Raw genomic sequence first — 26,970 nt, 5'->3', positions numbered from 1 at the left:
CTTGCGAGTGAATGAGGATGAAATGATGATGAAAGACACACAACACCCAGTCATCTCGAGGCAGAGAAAATCCCTGACCCAGCTGGGAATCGAACCTGGGACCCAGTGCGCGGGAAGCGAGAACGCTACCGCAAGACCACGAGCTGCAGACATTATCAAGATATTCAATTAACAGGGACAATTGTTAATTTCTTGCCTTTAACTTCTGCTTCAATGTTTCCAGTTTGTGATATATAGTATACCTTTTATAGGTGGTTTTTACTCCAAAGGTACAATTCTTGAGTTAATTTCCTTAAGATAAGTTAAGTGTTTAATAATTTTTTATTTAGTTTTTCTCCCAATTTTACAGCTCCTAATTTTTTCATTTATTTTATAATTCAATATCTTATGATATTATTTATAAGTTTTATTCCAGTTTTTCTTGTGATAATAAGGGTTATTCCAGAGTGCACATGTTGTGAGGCAGCTACTGAAATTGAGCGTGCTGTGTTCAGCTGCATGTTGTGCAACTGGATGGTCAACTTTGTTCTTGGCAACAGTTTGACACTGGCCATTAAGCCTAGTGAAAAGTTGGATGGTAGTTATACCAATATGAAAAGCTGTGGAATGTTTGCAGCTGAGTTGGAATATGGCATGGCTGCTTTCACAGGTGGCCCTGCCTCAGACCAGATACAATTATCCTGCGACAGGACTGGAATAGAAACTGCTGGGTGGTTAGATTTGGCAGGTCTTGTACTTGGGTCTTCCACAGGGAAATGCTCCCTTTGGCAAGGGGTTGGGATTGGGAGTGGCACAGGGACAGACTAGGATGTTGTGAAGGTTGAATGGGTGATGGAACACCACTTTAGGAGGGGTAAGAAGGACCTTGGATAGGATGTCCCCCATTCCAGGGCATGGTGAGAGATAGTGTGCTTCAGCATACTAGGCAAGGGAGTCCTCATCATAACAGAATTTCGTCCACACATGGCTAGGCAGTATAGCAGGGATTTTTTGGTGCGGAAGGGATGGCTGTTGTTGAAATGCAGGTACTGTTGATGGTTAGTGGGTTTAATGTGGGCAGAGATGTGGATAGAGCCATCAGAAAGGTAAAGGTCAACGTTCCGGGAGGTGGCACATTTGGTTGAGGAGGACCAGGTGAAACGGATGGGAGAGAAGTAGTTGTGGCTGTGAAGGAATGAGGATAGGGTGTCTTGACCCTTAGCCCATATCATGCAGATATTAATGAATCTGAATAGAGGTTGGGAGTTTTGTGAGGTTGGGAAGGATTTCTATAGACAGCACATGAACATGATGTACACGTAGACAAGAAAAAACAAAAAATTCCTGGATTTCCTGGCTAAAAATACACTTTTTCCCAGGTGAGAACGCTTTTTCCATATTAAGTGACAGTTTACTTTCCCTTGGGGGAAAGATCTTTCCTGTACAGCAATATGTACACTTTATATTTTCACATTACAAAAGTATATATTTGAATTCCACCAAACACAGCACATTAGTTTCCAAAGCATTCAAACTGAGATTGCGATGCACTTTATTAAGCCAATCATAGCTTCTGTCATGTGATCTACCCAGCCAATAATAGTATATATTCAGAGCATAGGACACGTGATGTAGTCAGCCAGAAGCAACATCACTATTCATTAGCACAAATACACAAATACAAAAAGTTAATGGTAGCTACAATAAAAGCTAAGCTTTCACATATAATATTGGTCTTCTTTGTGTGTGTTACATTTTAATATACATAACACAAATGAGCCAAAAAAATTTAAACTAATGACATAAGTGTCTGGTTTCTGGGACTGAAATTATTCTACTTTAAACAAGACTCAAATGCTCTGTGATTTAAGAAATTCAAAGCACAGTCACATATGTAATGTAATTAATCTTGCGTAAAATGAAAATTTATTTTGAATCTAACACTTTTCAACCACCATTTGCAATATTTTTCCATGACCTGTTAGAATTCATTTCAGCAGTTGTCAGAGAGCGCCAGAAAATGACATTACTGAGGATGCACAGCTACAACAACATAGGAAGGCCATATGTTCGTACCTACATTGCATAAAGTCATCACATTAAGTCATAAACAAAACAGGACATCAGAGGATACACCAAGAGCATCAGAATTACGTAAATCACACTAAAATGCATAATTTGGCTGAAAGTGCACATTCGTATGTTCTGACTCACAAAGAAGTAGGCTTCAACCTGATTTTAAGTTTTTAAGTGTGGTTTTAGGGCTGCAAATTTTCCTGGAATACCAGTGCTGTATTAGCTCATGTTTGGTTCTTTATTATGGCATAATGCCATACATGCCAGAAGATAAAAACAGACACTTGTAATTAAGCAAACAGTTGATACTAGCCAATAGTGTGGGATAAACACATACATTGACTGTCTCTGTGGAAAAGATTAATAAAAGCCAAATTTCTTTAGCAAATCTACAAAAACGACTTCATTGTTCTGCAAAGCAATTAATGCTTGACTGCCAAAAACCTGGAAATAAAATCAAATCAGAAAACCGAAACTAATGACATATTTTAGCCTTCCATAATTATGTGAATGTCTTAATTAACTTGCTAGCTCCGGGCCACAGAAATCCATTTCATTTTCATTTGACACGAAAGCAGTAAATGAAGAGGAGACAGCAAAATCACTAAACCTAAACACAGGTCACACAGAGACTAGCCCCCTCACTACAGCTCAGATTGCTCTGCTCATGCACGAATCTGGCAGCTTGGGCATGCCAGAAAAAACTTTCTGGGTAAAATTTGGCTGCTTGTTGCCACTGCTGATACAGCTAGCAGCTGCAATTAAAGTAGCCATAAGAATAGGGAACAGATACTGTTCATACGTGACTCAACTGCACATGCGCATGAACCCACTGGCAACTGTTAAAATGAACCTAATGTAAACCGTTGTGACGTCATGCTCACTGGAAGCAGTTTGTTGTATTGCATAGTCTTCGTACTAAAGCCTTTGACATATTTTGCTGTTAACAGATGCTTGTGTGTGCACTGTGTTTTGCTGTTGTAAATTGCGCATTTCCTTTGCAACTTAAGTTTTATTTTCTGCGCTGCTCTCTGTTGGATCTTCTCTATCTCTTCTATCAACCCTATCTGGTACGGATCCCACACTGCTGAGCAGTATTCAAGCAGTGGGCAAACAAACTTACTGTAACCTACTTCCTTTGTTTTCGGATTGCATTTCCTTAGGATTCTTCCAATGGATCTCAGTCTGGCATCTGCTTTACCAACGATCAACTTTATATGATAATTCCATTTTAAATCACTCCTAATGCGTACTCCCATATAATTTATGGAATTAGGTGCTTCCAGTTGCTGACCTGCTATATTGTAGCTAAATGATAAACGATCTTTATTTCTATGTATTCGCAGCACATTACACTTGTCTACATTGAGATTCAATTGCCATTCCCCGCACCATGCGTCAATTCGCTGCAGATCCTCCCGCATTTCAGTACAATTTTCCAATGTTACAACCTCTCGATATACCACAGCATCATCCGCAAAAAGCCTCAGTGAACTTACGATGTCATCCACAAGGTCATTTACATATATTGTGAATAGCAACGGTCCTACGACACTCCCCTGCGGCACACCTGAAATCACTCTTACTTCAGAAGACTTCTCTCCATTGAGAATGACATGCTGCGTTCTGTTATCTAGGAACTCTTCAATCTAATCACACAATTGGTCTGGTAGTCCATATGCTCTTACTTTGTTCATTAAACGACTGTGGAGAACTGTATCGAATGCCTTGCGGAAGTCAAGAAACACGGCATCTATCTGGGAACCCATGTCTAGGGCCCTCTGAGTCTCGTGGATGAATAGTGCGAGCTGGGTTTCACACGTCTTTTTCAAAACCCATGCTGATTCCTACAGAGTAGATTTCTAGTCTCCAGAAAAGTCATTATACTCTAACATAATACGTGTTCCAAAATTCTACAACTGATTGACATTAGAGATATACGTCTATAGTTCTGCACATCTGTTCGACATCCCTTCTTGAAAACGGGGATGACCTGTGCCCTTTTCCAATCCTTTGGAACGCTACGCTCTTCTAGAGACCTACGGTATACCGCTGCAAGAAGGGGGGGCAAGTTCCTTCACGTACTCTGTGTAAAATCGAACTGGTATCCCATCAGGTCCAGTGGCCTTTCCTCTTTTGAGCGATTTTAATTGTTTCTCTATCCCTCTGTCGTCTATTTCGATATCTACCATTTTGTCATCTGTGCGGCAATCTAGAGAAGGAACCACAGTGCGGTCTTCCTCTGTGAAACAGCTTTAGAAAAAGACATTTAGTATTTCGGGCTTTAGTCTGTCATCCTCTGTTTCAGTACCATTTTGGTCGCAGAGTGTCTGGACATCTTGTTTTGATCCACATACCACTTTGACATAAGACCAAAATTTCTTAGGTTTTCCTGCCAAGTCAGTACATAGAACTTTACTTTCGAATTCATTGAACGCCTTTCGCATAACCCTCCTCACACTACATTTCGCTTTGCGTAATTTTTGTTTGTCTGCAAGGCTTTGGCTATGTTTATGTTTGCTGTGAAGTTCCCTTTGCTTCCACAATTAATCTAAGTGTGAGATAAGTCATTGGAAGTCTGACATGATGGGACATTAATAACCAGTGCAACTGCCAGAATATTAAATGCAAGTATACAAACGTGCATGCTTTGTGTTGTACAGGTACTGGATGTCAGTTTGTGGGATGGAGTTCCATGCCTGTTGCACTTGGTCAGTCAATAGAGGGACGACTAATGCTGTTTGTGGATGACACTGGAGATGTTGTCCGATGGAGTCCCCTGCATGCTCAATTGGAGACAGATCTGGTGGTCGAGCAAGCCACGGCAACATGTCGACACTCTCGAGCATGTTGTGCTACAACTGTGGTATACAGGTGAGCATTATCCTGCTGGTGCACACAACCTGGTATGCTGGTCATGAATGGCAGCACAAGTTGAATCACCAGATTGACATACAGATTTGCAGTCAGGGTACGTGGGACAGCACTAATAGAGTTCCTGCTGCCTTACAAAATCTCACCCCAGACCACAGCTCCAGGCCTATGTCCAGTGTGTGTAGCACACATACAGGTTGGTTGCAGGCCCTCAATTGGCATCACCCTAACCAACACATGGCCATCACTGGCACTGAGGCATAACCACTTTTCATCAGAAAACACAACAGACCTCCACCCTGCCTCCAATGAGATTTGCAAATGGCAGTGGTTTGAGGTCGGTGGAATGCACGCTATAGGGCATCTGGCTTGCAGCTGCCCTTGATGTAACTGATTTGCAACAGTTCGTTGTTGCATTCTGGTGCCAACTGCTGCTAAAATTGCTGCTGCAGATGCAGTATGATGCGCCAAAGCCATATGCCAAACACGATGGTCTTCGCTCTTGGTAGTGCCATGTGGCCATCTGCAGCCCTGTCTTCCTACGACCATACAAAGGGGTGGGGGCGGGGTGGGGGTGGGGACCCAAAAATAACCGGAATTTCTTTCTAAAAATCATATGCTTTATTGTTTTCAAATACAACCTTAATCTCCTTCGAAGTACTCTCCATTAGCATTAATACACTTGTCCAAACATTCATTCCAATGTTTGAAGCACCTTTTAAATTTATCCTCTTTGATACCTGCTAGCACTTTCATGACATTGCGATTTACGTCTTCCACATCCGCAAAACGCTTCCCTCTCAAGTCTCTTTTCATCCTCGGGAATAGGAAGAAGTCAGAGGGTGCTAAATCCGGCAAATATTTGGTGCGTGGGTCAAGGTTGGCGTCTTCGTTGAGGCCAAAAACCGGCGAATGCTGAGAGCTGTGTGCGCAGGAGCGTTGTCGTGATGCAGGAACCACACGCCAGAATCCCACAAAGCCGGACGATTTTGCGACAAACTTCTGCGAAGCCGTTTCATAACCTCCAAATAGAATTGTTGGTTTACGGTCTGGTTTTCAGGGTCAAATTCAGAGTGTACGATTACTTTATTGTCAAAAAAACAGATCAACATCGTTTTCACATTCGATTTCACTTGTTGAGCTTTTATTGGTCAAGGTGAGCCAGGTGACTTCCACTGTGATGACTGACGTTTACTTTCTGGATTGCACCCATAGCATCATGACTCCATCACCTGTAATGATTGTTGAAAAAATGTGGATCATCTTTGAACGTGTCCTTCATTTCAAGACAGGCTTGAACGCGACAATCCCTTTGATCTCCGGTAAGAAGCTTCGGCACGAATTTTGCTGCCACTCTTCGCATCCCCAAATTGATGGTCAAGATGTGCTGAATTGAGCTCCAGGACAACCCGGACAAGTTCTCGAGTTGGTCGATTGTCCTGCGTTGATCTTCACTAATGAGATCACGGATTTTGTCGATGTTGTCTTCACTTCGAGCAGTTGAAGGTCGACCAGAACGGAGCTGATCTTCAACCACCATTTCTCCCTTTTTAAACCGAGAAAACCATTCGTACACTGGCATTTTACAAAGAGCATGGTCTTTGTAGGCTGTCTGAATCATCGTAATAGTTTCTGCTGCGTTCTTGCCGAGCAAGAAACTTCACTGCCACACGTTGTTCGTAAGAACTAGCCATTTCCTCGTGTCACGTCTGCACTGTACACACACTCAAAGAACTGCCAAAGAAACCACACTTCTCACTGCTGGGTGATGCCGTGTGACAGAATGACTCAACAGAGCTCCTACTACAACCCTCTGTCAGCATAACCTGCTACTACAAGTACATGATGTGCAGCATTATGATTCCAGTTACTTTTGGGTCCCCCCTCGTACACTCTCGTGACCACTGCCGCCAGCAATCAGGTACAGTGGCTACATTCCTGCCAAGTCTTTCTGCAGTATCACGGAAGGAACATCCAGCTTCTTGTAGCCCTATTACCTAACCTTGTTCAAACTTAGTGAAGTGGTGACAATGGCGTCTTTGTCGCACTGAAGGCATTCTTGACTATCAACAACTCACCATGCCCAATCTCAAAGGTAAATAATGCTCACTATTACAGTGTTTATTTAAAGCAAATCTGATTTGCTTCCCGATTTGCACTACTAGCATCTCTCCTCCATGGCCAGCATGAAATTTGAAGAGAGATTATGTTTTAGATGCAGAAACACACCTACTAGTTTTTGTTTATGTTGCACAATTACTTGATGGTGTAGTTATTTTTTTTCCATCAGTGTGCGATGACCTTCCCTGCCTTATTTCTTCGTTTGTTGTCTTTGGTGTCGACATACTGCGTTGCTACACAGGCTGAAAAATGGGTTGTGGAAGTGCAACACTGACTACTGTAAATGATGTAGCTGACAGTTGCACATGTGCATTTCATAGTACTTTACTTTCACTGTTCACAACCCCCCAATAACACACAGTTATATGGCCAGTGCACTACTGTTTAACTTTCGATAAGCCTCATTAATAGGTTGCAGGCGAACATCCACATACTGCTACAATAGTTTACTATTGAACATCTACAAGCAGTAAAAGCCTAACCACATGGTTCACAGTCTTTCAAATAAATTCATCGGACACTGTCATTGCTTAAACACATGATCTATTGGTGTAACACTTATTTCGCTGTTAAGTTGATGCGTTGTTGTCGTTCTAACCAACACAGGTTCCTCATCTGAAACTCGGCCGTGGACTGACTGCCTCGAGACCAAAAATTGGGCCCTTTTATAGCCTCAGAATAATAGGTACTGAAACTTCACATTGTTCGATGTATATTATTAAATTAACTGAATACATCGAAAAATTGGTTCTTTTTAGCAGTTTCTTCTACAACAAGAGTTAGGCCGAACTATTTGTTTAAATGATGAAATTAACATATATATTGTTACAATATTTTGGACATAACTGTTAATTATTTTGTAATTAATTAAGGGCTGGTTTTGCTAATATGTTTTCTGATACAGCCAAATAAATACTTTAAGAATACTATTAGTTCGTCTTCCAAATGTTTACAATTAGTATAGAATTTATATTTGTTTATACATCAACAATGGAATTTAAGTTATGGAACAATTACAGATTTCACACTATAATAAAAGTATTAACTAGAAATAGTCGAAATAAATCAGAAAATCAATTACATACATAAAGCTAAGCACAAAATTAGATCTGGTGTCAAATTCTTTAAAACTGAGGGCCAACCTTTCTCTTATGTGAAATGCAGATTATACTCACGTACGTTAATGGTAATTATTTAAAAGTGAAAAAATGAATTTTAAGGAGGCAGATGGCTAAACAAGAGGGGAAGTAAAAATATCCCAGCTTGCTTCGTCACAAGTGTATATTGCTGATTAATGCTTTCCACATCTTTCATTTTCTGTTTTTAACCACTTTAGCTCCAGAGAAGTAATTGTTGACAGCAATGACCTTTTTATATTGTTTCTTTTTGGCTTCATTTTCTGTTTTCATGGTATGTGTCACCAGATATTTATGTTCATTCTGTGTGGAGCTGTGTTCCGTTCTGTTGTTGCGGTTACGGTGTAACTTTTGGTTGCAATATAAAGAAAGGAGCAATAAGTTATTTTTACTCCAATATATCGTATTTAGCTCTGTAATTTTCTGCCATACACGATTAAAGACATCAGTAATCCTTGAGGATTAAAGTCTACAATTCTCCAGTGTTTTATCTGACTGTACCTGCCATACTGCCTCCTCTCGGTTCAATGAGAAGATAATTTTATTTGACTTATATTTACACAGATTACATTATAAAATTCATCAAATTCCAACACAAACAAATTACATACTACCCCATAGCCAGCCATACACAAAAATGTTCAGTTTCTAAAATAAAAGAACATTATTACTTACATATGGCACTCTAAATAAGCCAGTTGTATGTAAAAAACTTAACATATGCAAAATTCATTTGAAATTAAGGGATTCTTGCCCAATTTCTATGCCAAACAAATTATGTACAAATAACTTGCTATAAATGTCAGTTTCATTAATGTGTTAACTGTTGTGCGTGAACACCTGTTTTACAGTTTGTGTCAATCTTTCATAGTATGAATTTGTTCACACTACTTACACTGATACTATCAAAAAAATAAAATAATCGCCAAAAACCTTACCAATAGCAACAATAATATGACAAAGACGATTGAAATTCATGTACAGCTAGTCACAAGATGGTTACAGACAAACAAGCAACCTGCGGGGATACTTGTATCAGTCAGTACACAGGAAGATTGTACCTGAAGGACTGATGTCTAACATGAGAAATGCAACTTTTGGGATTGTTTCCATATCATACCTTAATTTGTGCAATAATAAAAAACTGAATTTAAATGAAAATTTCTGTTATAATTATTATGGTAGCTACATTATACATCTCGAAAGATATGTAGATTCATGAATTTCAATGAAAGTGATTTGAAGGTAGCAATAACTAATGGATGCAAATCAATAAGTTTTAAAAGTCCAACTCAAGGCTCAACATTCACAAAAAAAGAAATCTGCATGCAAAACATGTACATTGGAGGGCACCATCTTTCTTATGGAAACTGTATGAACTATTTTTTCCTATGAGTAAATGCCAGATCCTAATATATGTAACAAGGATGTAATTGCAGAAATGTGTTTTCAACCAGTCAATAATTCTTAGTTTACTTTCATTTCCATAAATTCATCTTCTTTAAGGTCACATAACAGAGTAAAAATAATACAATTATTAATACTGTGTGTTCACTTAATTCGTAACACTGCAATTGTTGTGAATAATAGGTGTAACTGGATTTTATAGTATTTAACTCTAAAGGTAGAACATACCCTGATCACTGCAGTCATCAACCAGAACTACCTCAAACAGTGTGTCTGATGATGAACGGTTCAGGACAGAATGAACAGTTCGATATAGTGTTGCGGGATGTTCATTGTAGAAGCAAATCACTACACTGGCAGTCAGATCTTTTGTGTCAAATGTTTCTCTTGCACACCTGTAAAATAATCACAAATAGTGTAATGCAGAAAATCTGACAGAAATTTTGTTTGGCAGTGTTTTGGTAATTCTCTCTCAAAGAAATATTAAGAGAACTGAAATAATGTAATAAAACACAATCAAATAGTGAAAATTAAGCAATGCCTATAATGAGCATTAATCATTTAGAGAAATGACTTGCACTTGATAACATATACAACATTTTTCTGTGAGGAGGAATATACATTAATGTATCAATAACAGGATCACTTTCTTTCTGTGGATGACAATGTATTGTTTTCTCTTTGGCACATAAACTTACATAATCATGAGGAGATCTTACAATAGCAAATTTGAAAGTATGCCTGAGAAGTAACAATAAAGAGACAAAAATAAAGTGCAGCCAACATATAGACAAGAAAATAGTGCAAATTAATAATAATGTCGTTGTTGTTGTTGTGGTCTTCAGTCCTGAGACTGGTTTGATGCAGCTCTCCATGCTACTCTATCCTGTGCGAGCTTCTTCATCTCCCAGTACCTACTGCAGCCTACATCCTTCTGAATCTGCTTAGTGTATTCATCTCTTGGTCTCCCTCTACGATTTTTACCCTCCACGCTGCCCTCCAATACTAAATTGGTGATACCTTGATGCCTCAGAACATGTCCTACCAACCGATCCCTTCTTCTAGTCAAGTTGTGCCACAAACTCCTCTTCTCCCCAAATATAATAATGTCATAGAACCAGTTAATAAATTTTGGTAGTCAAGGCAATGCACAATGACTGAATGACTACCAGAAGAAATAAACATAGTAGTAAACATTATTTTGTGTGTTTTTAGTAAATTAAATATAGTTTTCAGAATGAAGCTTCCAATATATCTGAGAGGGAAACTTTACAACTAGGGAGGCCTGTGTGACATTTAACCATGTCAATAAATTGTTGATGGAGCAAGGAAGATCTTTGCCTGATTTCAAGAGCTAACCACCTCTTGGCCATTTTCACCGAGCAGGCATGGAAAATATACAATGTATATTTGATCAATGGTATGAAAAAAAGACAGCTCATTGTAGAGAGGAAGTGATGAAGCTACGAGCATGGAGGTTGTTATTCACAGTACTTAAAAGGCACAAAATGCTTGGACAGTACTGAGACACAGGTAGCAATTTGTGTGTGTGTGTGTGTGTGTGTGTGTGTGTGTGTGTGTGTGTGCGCAAGGGGGGGGCACACGTGCACGAGGCCCGTGCAGTGAAGTGGGAGAAGGGGGGGGGGGGCCATGTATGCACATGCACGGGGGGGGGGGGGGGGGCTGCAGTGAAGTGGGGAGGAGGGGAGGGGAGGAAAAGGGGGGAGGGGGCACATTTGTGCACATATTCTGAAGAAGATACCATGTTCAGACACTACTCTACAGTGTCCAACATGCTGTTTAAATGCCAATGTACTGCTGGGCTTCCTCTATATAGTGAGTTGTTATCTCTTCTCATTTCACTATTCATACTTCACTTCACCTAGGATGCCACACCATCATAGGATCTAACATCACACTTACAATGACTCTACACCTGTATTTTCTATTTTTTTTATGACGCCCACGCACACAATACTTTATTTCATTTGTTTTTGTTTCATCTGCCTGGCGTAGCACTGCTGGAAGAGCTGATAAAATTAGAAATAAATATATGATTTCCTTGTTATTTGGCTGCATTGACAGCACTGTCTTCAAGACTTCCTACGGCACCTTAACTTCCCGTATCCAGGCATCCACTTCCCCACTGAGATTTAGCAAAGTGACCAGCTCCCATTCTCAAACCTGTTTTCTAGGTGGCAGAATGGGTCACAGCATTTATTGGAAACCAACATGTACAGGTCTATACTTACAAACCTTCAGCTGAAGTCACTCTTTGCAATACAAGGTGTAAAAAATAATGTATATAAAATTTTAGTGTTTAGAGGAGATATAAAGGAACACTTTTTTATGTTACAAAAATGTCACAGGTGGATTGTTTCCTTGCAAGTCCATGAATGTTTGAATGCTAATGGTGTCCAGAGAGAGTGTTTTAACTGCCACATGATGGTTATTGTTTTAGACAGGATTTGAAAATGTCATCTATTTACATTAATGCCTAATGGGCATCTCTACACTAATGGTTGTCTATGCTGTAGACAACCAGGTGTTCCATGAATAATCACTGCAAGTTTAGCCCATTGGACAACCAGATCTTCTGGTGGTTTCATATACCAAAGAGCTTCACCTCCCCCATCAAAAAGAAATCCACAGCTCAGCAACATCTTTAAAAAGATATTCATCACACAGCAGTTTGAGCATTGTTTCTGCTGTCCCTGAATATCACTAGCAGCATTACCTCATGGACATGGGGCGGGAATATGGTGCACCTCTGGCATCTTTGTCGCATAAAAGCATGTTTTCTGTGTTTTCTTTCTTTGTAGTACTGCAATTTAATGGAGTGTTACACCAGATGTGTTATGCTTTTATTGACAAAGCGTTATCAGTGGCGGTTCTGTAAATACAGCATTTACAAGCAAAGACTATTTCTTAGTAATGTATATGTTTCTGTGCATTATGCATCAATCCGCTACAGGCAAGTGGTTGCCTTCCACTTACTTAACATATTGCCCTATCCGGGAATTTCCATTATTGTTACAGAATTAAAATGCAGGAATGTATAATGTATATCTAAAAACAAAGATGATGTAACTTACCAAACAAAAGCGTTGGTATGTTGATAGACACACAAATAAACACAAACACACACAAAATTCAAGCTTTCGCAACCCACGGTTGCTTCATCAGGAAAGAGGGAAGGAGAGGGAAAGACGAAAGGATGTGGGTTTTAAGGGAGAGGGTAATGAGTCATTCCAATCCCGAGAGTGGAAAGACTTACCTTAGGGGGGAAAAAAGGACAGATATACACTCGCGCACACACACACACACACACACACACACACCACACACACACACACACACACACATATCCATATATGTGCAGATGGATATGTGTGTGTGTGTGTGTGTGTGTGTGTGTGTGTGTGTGTGTGTGTGTGTGTGCAGGCGCGCGCGCGAGCGAGTGTACACCTGTCCTTTTTTCCCTCTAAGGTAAGTCTTTCCGCTCCTGGGATTGGAATGACTCCTTACCCTCTTCCTTAAAACCCACATCCTTTTGTCTTTCCCTCTCCTTCCCTCTTTCCTGATGAAGCAACCGTGGGTTGCGAAAGCTTGAATTTTGTGTGTGTGTGTGTGTGTGTGTGTGTGTGTGTGTGTGTGTGTGTGTGTGTGTGTGTGTGTTTATTTGTGTCTATCAACATACCAACGCTTTCGTTTGGTAAGTTACATCATCTTTGTTTTTAGATATATTTTTCCCACGTGGAATGTTTCCCACTATTATATTCAATGTATAATGTATGCTATATTTACAGAACCACCAATGATGATGATGATTCGTCAATGAAAACAAAACACATCTTATGTGTAGTGCTCCTTTAAATTGCACTGTGTGTAAGACAGAAAGAAAATGACACCTAAAAACATTTCACTGGGTGGACAGGTAAGAAAAGTGCTGAATCTAGTTCAGAGGGGAGAAGAGGAACAAAACCCTACTATGACGGTATTTATACCTTGCTGGCGTATGCTGTCGTAGGACACTCGTCGGCAAAGATGTAGCAAGGAGGTTGATAGTAGTTGCAACATGCCACCAGTGCCCTCTCGGCCACAAGTATTTAGATCGCCATCGCTGACCGGGAGTCTAAGTCAGTTAGTCACAGTCTCAGTCAGTCACAGGCACTAGCACAGTCACTCAGTCACTAGCTCATTCACTGACATGCAAACTTGCACTCCAGATCGGCTTCTGTCATTCATTGCATAGCGGAACTTGTACTTCACCAGCAGTGAGCCTAATGTGGAATAATATTGAACAGCTTGTACCACAACACATGGACACTGTTAAAGTTAAGTAGCAGCTATCTGTTTAAGTAAATAAAGAACCCTGTTAATATGTGTGTACAGTTGTGTTGTAAAAGAGGATACCAGCCACCAAACAACATCCTCTCCCTTGATTCCTGTGGTACAAGACTCCACAGTGGCGATGACAATACGACAGAGGTGACAAGGATAATTCAATGCAGATCGAAGATAATCAACTTGGCCGAAGACTTTGCTTGCTTCTCTTGTGTTTTAGCTTGCCGGGGTGCTCTTTCTATTTGCTCAATTGTTGCTGTGTTCTTGCATGTACTCCAGGAGGGGAGCCACAGAACTAATCAAATTTCTCTTTTCAGAAGCTTTGCTTGCTTTTTTGCTTTAACATATTTGTGTGAACCATGGCTACCCTCCCCCTTCACACCCAGCCCTCACACCTCAGTCGCAGAGGGCCAATATGAGGAATCTGACACATGTTTTTCAGTTCCAAGCACACTGTCAAGGTCATCATATTCAAGGTACTGTCAAGGCATAATACTTCCTTTTGATCGTGAGGTCCCCAGTGTCCAGATTAATACAAAAACTATTCTCAACTTAGTTATGAACAAGTAGTCGCTGCATTAACTCAATATTATGACCAGCAAGTCAAAGTAGCTGCAGCCAGATATAAGTTTTTTTCACTTGCAGAAAAAATCCTGAACAGGCATGACTAGGAAGTGTAAATTTAAGTGTAGTTTTTGGCAACTTTTACAGTGATCTCATGACAAGTGATGCTATAATATTCAATGTCCCAGACAGTAGGATATGGGAGCAGATCTTAAAGTATTCTGATCCTTCCCTTCCTCAAGTAATGAAAATCTTAGAGCAATATGATTCAGGTGCCATAGCAGCCAATAAGTTTGACCAGGCCCCGATTTGTTGGGTCGAGTCGCCCCTTGTTCGCGACTGTCCCACGTGGCCACAAAATTGGGCATGTACACAGCTGCACGGACAGCCATGTAGACAAGTAAACAGGCCTGTGAATTTAGTGAAGTCTTACCCTACATGTTTTGCGTGGCATAAAAGACAGGACTGCCCATCAAATCACGCAACATGTTACATCTGTGGAAAAAAAGGCCATGTCCAAGCAGTTTGTCTGCAATGGCACAAAAACGCCAATTCTGCTTGCTCCCAGAAAAAACAGGCTCATGCATATGCAGTGAACACTGTGTTTTCAAAACCTACAACAGGTTCTGAAAGAAGTAAGATTAAAGTTGTGCCTCCTCCTCACCCCAATGCTGTACAATGACGTCCTAACAAACTGTTTGTTTCATTACGAATTGCTGGCTGTCATGTGAACTTTCAGTTAAACACAGGTGCCTCAGTAACTTTGCTTAATCGTGCCAAGTACGAACAGTTAGGCTCACCATGCATTTCTAAATCTAGCGAGCGCCTCACTACTTACAACAGACAGGAAATTCCAGTGCTTGGACAGTGTAGTTTGCCTGCCACTTACAAATCTCACAATAGGACAGTGAATTTTACTGTGTTGGAATCAAGAGACAGCGAGAGCACATTCAGCTTAGATGCCTTTGATTTGTTTGGACTTAACATCCAAGACAATGTACTTTCAGTATTGGCTTTTGCACCAAAACACAGTGTCACTAGCATGCTTAAAGAATTTCCTTAACTATTTTCAGAAAGAATGGGAAAAGCTAATAAGTTTGTAGTACACGTTACATTGAAAGGCAATGCACAGCCTAAGTTTTTCCGGGCCTGCCCCGCTCCAATTGCTTTAAGAGTCAAAGTAGCCAGTGAACAGAAAGATGAAATGAAATGTCGTGTGGCTAGGGCCTCCCGTCGGGTAGACCGTTCGACTGGTGCAGGTCTTTCGATTTGACGCCACTTCGGCGTGCTGCGCGTCGATGGGGATGAAATGATGATGATTAGGACAACACAACACCTAGTCCCTGAGCGGAGAAAATCTCCAACCCAGCCGGGAATCGAACCCGGGCCCTTAGGATTGACAGTCTGTCATGCTGACCACTCAGCTACTGGGGGCGGACAACAGAAAGATAATGGTGTAATTGCTCCCATTCAAGCTAGTCAACGGGCAAGTCCTCTCATTTTGTTGCCTAAGCCTTCTGGTCACATTTGCATTTGTGTTAACTTCAAGTCGACAGTCAATCCACAGATAGTAGTTATCCACTACCTCACCCTGAGGAACTCATGGACAGGCTTGATGTAGGACATTACTTTTCTAAGATAGATTTTCATGATGCCTACTTGCAAATTCCATTGGATGAAGAATCACAGAAAATGTTTGTTGTAAATGTGCACTTAGAACTGTTCAAATATTTGCTTGGTGCACAAGACAGACGCATTGCTTTTGCCTCAAAGTTGTTAACTCAAACTCAGTGCAATTATTCACAAACCGAAAAAGATGCTCTCACTATTGTGTATGGTGTGACAAAATTCCATAACTATATGCATGGTCATAAGTTCTATTTAGTGACAGATTACAATCCTTAGTAGTCCTTGTTTCATCAATCAAAGCCGGTTCCTAGACACAATGCTCAAAAATTGCTTTTGGAGTATCAGTATGAGATTGTGTACAGACCTACAGCAAATCATAGCAATGCAGGCACCCTATCTTGCCTTCCGACTGGCCCAGACTCTCATTTTGATGCATCTGCTGCATCTTGTTGCCAAATCGATGGACAGGACTCTGAATCGCTGGAATTTTTTCACTTGCACTATGGAAAAATCTCACAGGCCACAGAAGCAGACCCAGATCTCAAAATTTTGTAGCATTACACTCACACATCTTGGTCTCGCTCACTGAACAGTATCTAGAATTCAGTTGTGTGCCAATACTTTGCACGCCGGCATAATCTTTCCATTCAAAAGGGTGTGATTCTTGTTCAAACTGACAATGGAAAATATCATGTGCTTATTCCCAAAGTGTTGCACAAGGACGTGTTGCAATTGCTCCACCAAGGACATTGGGGAATTGTTCACAGTGAACAGTTAGTGCGACGCCACAGTGTCGCACATGCATGGAAAACCAATCCGGTCTGCCACAGGCATTCACAGCTTGGCCGGTGTGCACATTGACTTTGCAGGACCATTTTGGAACAATCGTTGGCTCACAGTGGTAGACTCTTCTAGCAAGTTCCCATTTGCGGTGCCTATGGCTTCTACCACATTGCGTAGCACCATTCACGTGTTGTCCTCCATATTTCGTGTAAAAGGTTTGCCAAAAGCAATTGTGTTGGACAACAGACCACAATTCACTTCATGTGATATTGAACAGTTTTGTGAACAAAATGGCATTCGTCATCTAACAAGTGCTTCGCTCCACCCCCAGTGCAACAGAGAAACAGGACACTACTTCTTACACACTTTTAAACAGATGGCCAATCTTTGCACTAGCCACACATGGGAACAGGCGCTGTGATTCTTTCTCACCTCCCATCACTCACACCCACGCGACTGACCATTACTGGTGGAACTCCTGCATGGCTATCACCACTGGACGCTATTACACCCTCCACAGTATCCAGCACTGCCAAAGGTCTGCAAGTATCACTTTGCAGGGTTTATGGTAACCATGGGCACTGGGAAAGAAGCACGATTCAGGAATTCATCGGCTCTTTTATATACTTGACTGCAGGCCCGATGGTTTGCAGCAGCACCACCAGAACCAAACTCTTGTGTGTCATTTGCCCTGTGATTCTGCTCTTTTCTTTCCCCAAATTCACCGCCTCACAGGACTGCGCAGCCTTCGCTGTCACCCATTGATGCCACCAGGGCACCCCACGAGGAGCGGATGGACGATGTGCCCTCGTCCCCGCTCGCTGACCCAATGGACCTGGACCTGCCATTACAGTTGCCGTCATCGTGCAAGGACACGCCGTCAGGCCTGGACGGGTGCCCTGGCAGCAGTTTTCCGTAGGACGTTCTTGTTACCTTGCAAGCAAGATAGTGGGGTACAGTCAGGATTATGCCATCCTCCACAGTCATGGCTCCTGGCTCATCTCTATGTCCAGTGTCCTGCCTTCCTCCTTGTCATTGTTTGCATCTTCCCCACACGATAACTGTGCGGCATTTCGGGAGGGGGTAACCTGTCGCCGGCACACCACTCAGCAAAGATGTAGCAAGAAGATCAATAGTAAGCACTGGATTAAGTGCGCCTATTAGGAGAGAGGCCAAAGGCACTCGCAAGCAACGTGCCACTGCCAACATCCTCTCGACCATAAGTATTTCGATTACTGTCGCTGACTGGGAGTGTCAGTCAGTCAGTCAGTCAGTCACAGGCATTAGCACAGTCACTCAGTCACTAGCTCATTCACTGATGCACCAACTTGCACTTTACTTTGGCGTCTGTCATTCATCATATAGCGGGACTTGTACTTCACCAACAGTGGGCCTAATGTGGACAAATATTGAACAGCTCGTACCACAACACATGGACACTGTTAAAGTTAAGTACCAACTATCTGTTTAAGTAAATAGAGAACTGTGTTAATGCATGTGCACAGTTGTGTTGTAAAGAGGATACCAGCCACCAACAACATCCTCTCCCTTGATTCCTATGGTACATGACTCTACAGTGGTGGCGAGAATATAACAATACGAAAGGCTGATAAAATGTATGCAAGAATTGAGAGGATATCACAAAAATACAATGTCAGGCGAGTATTACAGATTCCGCCAATCCTTGGCCCTCACCAACATAGTTCTGTAAAACAATATCAACCAGGCCCAAACCTCCTTGCAGTGCCTTCTTTCCATCTGCAAAATTCTTCTGCTACGCAATTCCAAATTCCTGGAACCCACAACACACATTGAAACTCTTGCCCAGTGGGAACTAGAGCAACATGCACAACGCCACCTGAAAAAGGTCTCTACCCTGCTCACTTCCGCCTTGGAGTACCACTGTCCACCATCTCTACAACAACCTTAAAACCTCCCCTGTGTCCCCTCATAGCTGACAAACCCTGTCTCGCAGACCTACTACACTTATTCACACTCCAAAACTCCTTCCCACCATCGCACAGAACCCAGAACCTAAACAGACCCATAACACAGTCATGAACCTTTTCTCAAGAAGCCTTAGCTCCACAGAAATATCAGTCCATTTCAAAGGCCTCACCTTTTGCCCCCATTCCCAAATTCAATCACGCAGGACTTGTGAAAGATCTTTTCTCCTTCTCAGTGGGAACACTTTTACATCACCAATCCTACCAATCAGACACAACCAAAGACCAACGTTGAACTCTGTCTAACTCACTTCACTCCTCCATCCAACCACGATCCACCCCTACTGCCCCCAAATCACCCCCATGTTAACTTCCCAGAATTTCTTAACCTCGAACCTTGCCTCACCATCATTCCCCAAATCCCTCAACATGCAAACTAACCTTACATCCACTGAAAGAACCACAGTCCACCATCTTAAAAACTGATCCCGACCTTATAATCCTACCCACAGACAAAGGCTCCACTACTATTGTTTGAACCGCAAGGATCACTTGGCAGAAGGACTCCACCAGTTGTCAGATACTTCCACCTACAAATATTGCCATGGTGACCCCATTCCAGAAATCCAGCAGGATCTCCAGTCATTCCTCAAATCCTTAGGCCCATCCCAGAACCTCTCGCCAGCGTCCATCTCTCTGCTCACCCCTACCACTCCCCCCCCCCCCCCCTTTCCACCTTCTTTGTGCTTCCTGAAGTTCATAAACCAATCCATCCAGTACACTCAATTGTGATCGGTTACTGTGCCCCACTGAGATAATCTCTCCTCTCGTTGACCAACACCTCCAACCCATTACCTGCAACCTACCCTCCTATATAAAAGACACCAACCATTTCCTCCACTGGCTCTCCACAGTTCCTGCCCCTTAACCACATGGTGCCCTGCTCGTCACTATTAATGTCACCTCCCTTTACACTAACATACCCAATGCCCATGGCCTTACTGCTATTGAACACTACCTTTACAATGCCTGATGGGTCCCAAATCCACAACCTCCTTCCTAGTCACCGTGACCAACTATATCTTCACCCACAATTACTTCTCCTTTGAAGGCATTGCCTATGGCATGGCATGGGTAGAGGTCTGCGCGGATAAGAAAAGTGCAATCCACATCCGCACCGCATCTGCAAGGTCCTAATCCACAACCGCATCAATTAATCCGCATCCGCAAGTTCCTTATCCGCATCTATTTAAGTTTTGAATGAGTAATTGATAGTAATAGACAGTAGTACTTAGAATTATGGTATGTAATGACATAGTTATTGTTAGGGTGCCATTTCTGCGACAACTTAACTACTTTTGACTTCTTAAATCACAGGAAATGCTCTATACCTACTCTAAAGCAGACCATTCCAAATAGGAAAGCATTGGTGCTCCAGAGCACACACACATTTGCCACGACGCATGTTGTCACTCGGTCACTACAAAGCGCTAACTGAAGGCAGCAGAAAATTGCAACGGGCACCTGTCTGGTAGACAGTGGGCAGGTTTGCCACCCAGAGAGCACTTCAAAGGCCACACAAAAGACACGGTCACGGAAACGGATTAGGTGCCGGTCTCTTGGGTACAGCTACGTCGGTCGTAGCCAGGGGCTGAGGACAACAGACATCCGCTCTACCCGGGCCCTGCAAGATTCCAAGAATGTCAACACACTTGAAATTTTCAACTAACATTGCAACATACGTTCTGGGCAGATGCCTTGCTCATTATCCGCAGATGACCTGCGGATATCCGCACCGGTCGCGATTTTATCCGCCAAGTAACAAAACTGTGGATATCCGCATCCGCGCAGACCTCTAGCTATGGGCATCCGCATCACACCATCCTATGCCAACCTATTCATCGGCCATCTAGAGGAATTCTGACTAAACACCCAGAATCCTAAACCCCTCCCCTGGTTCACATTCACTGATGACATCTTTGCAATCTGGAGCAGGGAGGACACCCTATCCACAATCCTCTCTCTAAAACCTCAACAACTTTTCCCCCATTTGCTTCACCTGGTCCTACTCAACCCAACAAGTCACTTCCCTAGATGTTGACCTCCACCTCAAAAGTGCCTACATCAGTACCTCCATCCATATCAACCCCACTAACCACCAGCAATACCTCCAATTCGACAGCTGCCACCCATTCCACACCAAGAAGTCCCTTCCATACAGCATAGCCACCTGTGGTCATCGCATCTGCAGTGATGACCAGTTCCTCTTGAATTATACCATGTGTCTCACTGAAGCCTTCACAGAACGTAATTATCCTCCCAACCTTGTACAAAAACAAATCTCCTGTGCCTTATCTTTCCAGTCTCCCACCACCTCCCAAAGTCCCACGTCTGGCCACAGAGGGGCATTCCCATCTTAGCTCAGAACCACCCAGCACTGGAGCGACTGAATTACATTCTCTGTCAGGGTTTCAACTACCTTTTGTCGTGCGTTGCAATGAGAAATGTCCTGCCCACTATTCTTCCCACCCCTCTCACAGCGGTATTCTGCTGTTCACTGAACCTACACAATATACTCGTCCATCCCTACACAACCCCTGCTCCAAACCCCTTACCTCATAGCTCATACCCTTTTAATAGACCTACGTGCAAGACCTATCTCATACAACCTCCCACCACCACCTACTCCAGGCCGGTCACAAACATCACCTATCCCATCAAAGGCAGGTCTGCCTGTGAAACCAGTCATGTGATCTACAAGCTAAGCTGCAACCACTGTGCTGCATTCTGTGTAGGTATGACAACCAACAAGCTGCCTGTCCGCATGAATGGCTACCGCCAAACTGTGGCCAAGAAACAAGTGGACCACTCTGTTGCTGAGCACGCTGCCAAACAAGACATCCTTCCCACCAAAACCAGGTTTTCTGAACTGCGTAGATGGGAACTTTCCCTGCAATATATCCTATGTTCCCGTAACTCTCCTGGCCCCAACCTTCATTAGTAGCTGTCCTCACTCATTCAGCCCCTTCCCTAGCCCCATTCCAGCACTACACAGCCGTCGTTCCACCACCAAACCCAGTGTTTTTGTTCCTGCCCCCCTCCCCCCTCTTGCCTTCCTTCCGTCTAACCTGCAGCACTTCACCATCTGCCACAGTTACCCTACTATATCTCCCCCTCCATGTGCCAACTTCCTTCTTATCCCCACCCAGTCACCACTCCTATCAAGCACTGGTACTGCTGCTCGCATTGTGGCCCCAGTTGCCTGAGACTGCAGTCATGTGTGGGTGCGCGTGCAGGTGTGTGTGTGTGTGTGTCTATTTTTGACGAAAGCCTTACTGGCCAAAAGCTTTATTTGTGTCAGTCTTTTTGTTGTGCCTATCTACGACTCAGCATCTCCACTATATGGTGAGAGGCAACTTTCTTTTCCATAATATTGTTACATTCCATCCTGGATTTTCCATTGTTTGATATTGTAAAATTATAATACAAGAATCAGAGGAAATTCATCTATGGAAGATGTTCCATAATAAAGATAGCAGTGTCTAGATAAAAGAGCCCAGGAACCAGTTCCATGTTTTTTCAAGTGTGCCAAGTGTCAGGCAAGTTATGAGTGCTGCAAGAATGGTACTGGTTTGAAACAGTCACTTAATGCATTAATAGGATGGATGAACAGCTTGTTTTATCACAGTACCTCATTTATGTCTAAAAATATCAAGTCATATCACGTGCAGCAAAGTAAGTATGAAATGGAAGAAGTTATGATAGAGACATCCTTAATTGTAAGTGTACAAAAGATATGTACAAGTAGATTTAGGTCACAGGAGGAACTTGAATGTTGGAAATGTACACTACTTTATTACACATTTAATTATGGAGTCTTTGATAATTTACAATTATACTTCAAAATCTAACACTACGAAACATAAATGGGGCTCTTTACTTACAGAGGATGCCTAGTATCTGGGATTTTCCGAAGTGGGCCAATTCTTTCACTAACAAGTGTGTTGAAGGCATGCTTCCTGTAACCCTCATCCCTGGCTTGTCTTTCTGCAACTGACCGTACCATGCCCAACTGGTCCAACACTGAGAATATTAAAAAGAGCATATAAATCAGCATCAACTAAAAAAGTTAGAAATAAATGATACATGCCATTTTAAAAAGCTACATTAGGTATCTAAATGACATACAAAAATGAAGTAAACTTGGACTTCTTCTTTGTGAATAAATGATAGCCTTCATCTGATGAGTTTTTAGCAGGTACAATTATCTTTAACTGAGATTCCTTGAATATTCCAGTATTAGAGTATTTTTCTCCATCTATAATTTCATAGCTATGTCAAATTTTCAATTTTTCTTATGTCTTTCTTTTTGCCGTTCAAAATGCCACATAATGTGGGAAGAATCTTTCTTAAGTATGTGGCAGTAAATATTGTGAGACAGTGTCCTTTGTTAATGTTATCTATGCACTGTTAAAGTGTGAAAATGAAGATGTGACATTTGCATCAAGAAAGGTGTCATTGGATTCAGGAAATGGATGGAAATTTCTGTATTGGTTTTTCAATTGGCTCCTGCAGAACTGACACAAAGTACTGTTGTCCCAAGAAATCCCTATACTATTCAGGAAAGAGGCTCATGTGCTGTTTGCTCTGTACTTATAATAGTGTAAAATGACAACCAATTTAAAAAATCACCCTAAGACTATTGTGACAATTCAGTATACAGTACACATGTGAATCACTGGTCCCTACTTGCTTCAAAATAAAACCAATCTGCTTCAATAAAATTGCAAAGAAAGACAGATGTAATGCCCAACACCATAGGTAAGCAACACTTGAAAAGAAGCCATAGCGATAACTAAGGCAGCAGATTATTAGCAAACTGTGATAGTATGAATCATGTACTGAAAATTCTGGTCACCTTCGTATCAAAATGAACCACATTATGAAACTGTCTGAAGGAACTCTGCTTTTTGGCTGTTTTCTGAATTCTTAATCATAAGCTACCAGCATCATGCTTATAGTAACAGCACACCAAAATCACACTGGCTGACAAATAGATCTTTTTTCTGTTGTTGTTGTTGATCAGGAAGCACAACAAATTGGGTATTAGCACCCACACAAAAAATATGTAGAAATCTCAATTGAGAAATAACACAGCCAGTCAGTTGCAAATAACTGTTTAATACATCTACCTAGGTTTCGACATCTCTACGGCTGTCTTCATCAGAATGAAAATTTAAAAGCCCTATAAAATAATACATAGAAAAATAAGCTGACAGAAACGTTAACCAAGATGAAAAATGTCATAATATAGAGAGGTTACTTACATAAATTTACATTTCGAGATGGCATTAGTCAAAGTTTAGTGCAGTCGTGTTCAAGTCAAAAATTAAAACATTCTAGCCTTTGGTACACATGCTTTGCAAGGAACAACAACAGACTGAGTGGCGCATTAGTTTATATTTCTGTAATGAAAACAAGATACAAGTTGCACCACCTATCATGTGCAGACACTGACATATGCCCATTTGAGACATCATAACAGAAATAATGAAGTTAAACAACAGTTTAAAAAATTCAAAGGATGAATTTTAATGTATTTTCCAAAATACAAAGTGGTCAAGTATATGAAGCAACAACTAAGAGCCATCTATTAGGCTTTATTGAAATGCCCGTTACATAAAGTATGGAGTATTGTAGAATATTTACACAAACAGCTGCACAGTTTAAAAACATCTGCATGAAGGAAACTTTAGTAGTACACATCTATATGAGATTTGACGAAAAAGATGTTTCTGAAAGTAGTGAATTAAAGAAATTTAAAGACATTTTGGTTACATAATTGTAACTATTGAGGATGAAATATGCTTGAAAATCTCCAGCTTTTTGAGTATGTGGAGCCTGTGACCTACCTTTCTTTTCTGTAGGTAAAATGGAAATTTCTTCAGCACTTTTCAGTTTGTGACCACAAATTAACAGATGATTGACAAAAAGGGAATTATGTACATTAGTGCCTCTTTTTCCACAATAAATGTTCCTTATATCTGACACTGAAAGATCTTTGAGTTTGTACCAAATCTTAAACAGGACACATATCACAAAGGACTTTATAAACTCCTGAAGTGTGTATAGGAGCAACTGTGGACTTGAGATTTTTCTGCAAGTTATTGTTAGTAGAAAAGGCAACTTTGTATCCATATTTTTTAACTAGAGGGTAAAATGCTCTTGAGTTTAGCCAGTTTCTTTTTGTGCTTTTTAGCAATGCAATTCTTATAGCACTCCCTCCCATCATTAATAAAATCCCGAAATGCATCAACTTGAAAATTAATTCAATTAACCCTTCTATAACTTTTCAGCTACAGATCTGGGTAGTGTCATACTCTCGGTACTTAGATGACATTTTGATCATACACAATGGTTCCTGGGAAGGTATTGAGCATTTGTTTGGAATTTTAATAATCCCCATGAAAAAAAAAAATCAGCTTCACTTGTGAATTAGAGCAAAATAATAGCCATCTACATTACTTGGACCTTAGTTTTGTCATCGACAATGACAGACTTTCCTTTGGTATTTTTCAAAAAGTGACTAATTCAGATTAGATTGTGCCTGCTAGTTCAGCACAGCCAGCTGTTCATCATCAGTTTCTGTACCTTTGTCACCAGACAAACTTAATGACGAGATGAATTTAATAGTAACTGTAGTATTTAGTAATGGTTATGATCCCTCGTCAGTTGAAAACATCTTCAAAATTAAAACTGATGCTTAAGTGACTACTTTACGCATCAGTGGTGTTTCTGACAGTAATGAATATAAGAGAGTTTTTTGGATTCCATTTTTAGGCCCTATTTCTTATAGAATTTGTTGTCTTCTAGTTAAAAAATTTGGATGCAAGGTTGCCTTTTCTACCAACAATAACTTGCAGAAAAATCTTATTTACAATCTCAAGTCCACAGTTGTTCCTATACACACTTCAGGAGTTCATAAAATCATTTATGGTATATGTTCTGTTTATTATATAGGACAAAATGGAAGATATTTCCATGTCAGGTATAAGGAATGTTTAATGGGAAAAGAGATACTAAAGTTAAGAACGGTAGCCTTATCCTCAATGAACAGTTACAATTACACAACAAAAAATTTTTCAATGGCTTTAACACACTACTTGCGGATTTTTGATTCCTTTAATTTTTATTATGTTTTTGTGCCTCTAATTCTGAAACATCTTTTTCTTTAAACCTCATATAGATGTATAGTTTCCTTCATGCACATGTTTTTAGACTGTGCAGCTGTTTGTGTAAATATTCTACAATACTCTGTACTTTACATAATGTGTATTTCAATAAAGCCTAAGAGATGGCTCTTAGCTGTACTTCATTTACTCGACTACTATGTATTTTCCAAAATACGTTAAAATCTCATCCTTTGAATGTCGTTCTTTTGTTTTACAATTAACTGTTGTTTCATTCAATTATTTCTATTATAACATCTCAAATTGTCATACGCCACTGTCCACACCCAACAGGTGGTGTAATTTGCGTCTTGTTTTCATAGCAGCAGTGTAAGCCACGGGGAGATGTTTTGGCAATATAAACTACACTCCTGGAAATTGAAATAAGAACACCGTGAATTCATTGTCCCAGGAAGGGGAAACTTTATTGACACATTCCTGGGGTCAGATACATCACATTATCACACTGACAGAACCACAGGCACATAGACACAGGCAACAGAGCATGCACAATGTCGGCACTAGTACAGTGTATATCCACCTTTCGCAGCAATGCAGGCTGCTATTCTCCCATGGAGACGATCGTAGAGATGCTGGATGTAGTCCTGTGGAACGGCTTGCCATGCCATTTCCACCTGGCGCCTCAGTTGGACCAGCGTTCGTGCTGGACGTGCAGACCGCGTGAGACGACGCTTCATCCAGTCCCAAACATGCTCAATGGGGGACAGATCCGGAGATCTTGCTGGCCAGGATAGTTGACGTACACCTTCTAGAGCACGTTGGGTGGCACGGGATACATGCGGACGTGCATTGTCCTGTTGGAACAGCAAGTTCCCTTGCCGGTCTAGGAATGGTAGAACGATGGGTTCGATGACGGTT

The 26,970-nt window shown here is 41.3% G+C and overlaps 1 protein-coding gene across 1 annotated transcript in view; it reads right to left on the bottom strand.

Annotated features, from left to right (window-relative positions):
- The window catches only part of LOC126416100 (polypeptide N-acetylgalactosaminyltransferase 35A), a 162,173-nt gene that overhangs the window by 91,915 nt on the left and 43,288 nt on the right, over positions 1-26,970 (bottom strand). The window contains exons 3-4 of the mRNA XM_050083599.1: positions 22,807-22,945; positions 9,822-9,988 (exon numbers count right to left, since the gene is read on the bottom strand). Of these exons, the coding sequence (XP_049939556.1) occupies positions 9,822-9,988; positions 22,807-22,945 (306 nt within the window). The remainder of the gene's footprint in view (positions 1-9,821; positions 9,989-22,806; positions 22,946-26,970) is intronic.

Source organism: Schistocerca serialis, chromosome 8 (assembly GCF_023864345.2).
Source record: "Schistocerca serialis cubense isolate TAMUIC-IGC-003099 chromosome 8, iqSchSeri2.2, whole genome shotgun sequence".
Classification (NCBI taxonomy): Eukaryota; Metazoa; Arthropoda; class Insecta; order Orthoptera; family Acrididae; genus Schistocerca; species Schistocerca serialis.
This window is presented reverse-complemented; position numbering and strand designations above follow the sequence as displayed.